Raw genomic sequence first — 1,088 nt, forward strand, 5'->3', positions numbered from 1 at the left:
CCTCGGTCCTTCAGTGGGATCTGGGACCAGCAGCATTGGCACAGCCTGGAAGCATGGTAGAAATGAAGAATCCCAGGCCACATCCCAGACCTGCAGGATCTGAAACAACTCCCCCCACCCCCTTTCACTCCCCGCAAAAAACCAGGCTGCATGTGTGCACATTAAAGCATGTGAAGACCTGGTTTCGAGGACGCCTAGGGTCCCTTGCCAGTTGATGAGTTCGAGGTTGGGAGGCAGCACCATGGATAAGAATGTGGGCTTTGAGATGACAAAGGCATCCTGGGCAGACAGATAGGTCAGGAGGGGAGGAGCAGAGATCTACGGCATTTCTGCCCCTGAAAGTCTCCTTCCTCTCTGTGGGCCTGGAGGGAGAGTCAGGCCTCTTCACCCGCCACACTCACCCACCTTCCCTCTCCTTTGTCCCACAGGCCCTGGTGATCACCAATGCAGCCAGAAAATCCTCCACGGTTGGGGAGATCGTCAACCTCATGTCTGTGGACGCCCAGAGGTTCATGGACTTGGCCACATACATTAACATGATCTGGTCAGCCCCCCTGCAAGTCATCCTTGCTCTCTACCTCCTGTGGCTGGTGTGTGTTTGACGCCGTTCCCCTTTGCATGCAGGGAGGGACTCGTACGTGTGGGCAGTGGGCTGAGGGAGTGGGTGTTGGTGGTAATGGCATGTATAGCTCCCTGGCAGTTCCGGCTGTCGTTCATATTTTATTTTCCAGCCTGTTAACTGATTCCTCAGTATTTTGTTCCTTCCCTAAATTGTCAGGTTGAGTTTCTTCTTGGTGGCCTGGCGTTTTCATTTTCTCTTCCCTTGACAGTGTCAGTAATTAACTACCCTACAATGGACACATATTTTTCCCGTTGAATCCTCCCAAACGCTTACCAGACTCACTTATTCACTAGTCCATAATTATGGTGGTCAAAATTCTCTCAATTGCAAGGGATATACATCTATCTTAAAGTAGCCTAAGTAAATAAAGGGAACTTTGGGGCTGCATGTATCTCATAAATCTGGGGACTAGCTTCAGGTGTGGATTGATCCAGGAGATCAGGCAATGTTGTCAGTACTCAGTTTC

General features: G+C 50.6%; 1 protein-coding gene across 1 annotated transcript in view; it reads left to right on the forward strand.

Annotated features, from left to right (window-relative positions):
- The first annotated feature begins 241 nt into the window (after positions 1-241).
- LOC105517680 (multidrug resistance-associated protein 1-like) overlaps positions 242-1,088 on the forward strand; it is a 21,869-nt gene continuing 21,022 nt past the window's right edge. The window contains exons 1-2 of the mRNA XM_011950297.1: positions 242-253; positions 369-590. Of these exons, the coding sequence (XP_011805687.1) occupies positions 242-253; positions 369-590 (234 nt within the window). The remainder of the gene's footprint in view (positions 254-368; positions 591-1,088) is intronic.

The sequence above is a fragment of the Colobus angolensis genome, unplaced genomic scaffold (assembly GCF_000951035.1).
Source record: "Colobus angolensis palliatus isolate OR3802 unplaced genomic scaffold, Cang.pa_1.0 Scaffold305, whole genome shotgun sequence".
Taxonomy (NCBI): Eukaryota; Metazoa; Chordata; class Mammalia; order Primates; family Cercopithecidae; genus Colobus; species Colobus angolensis.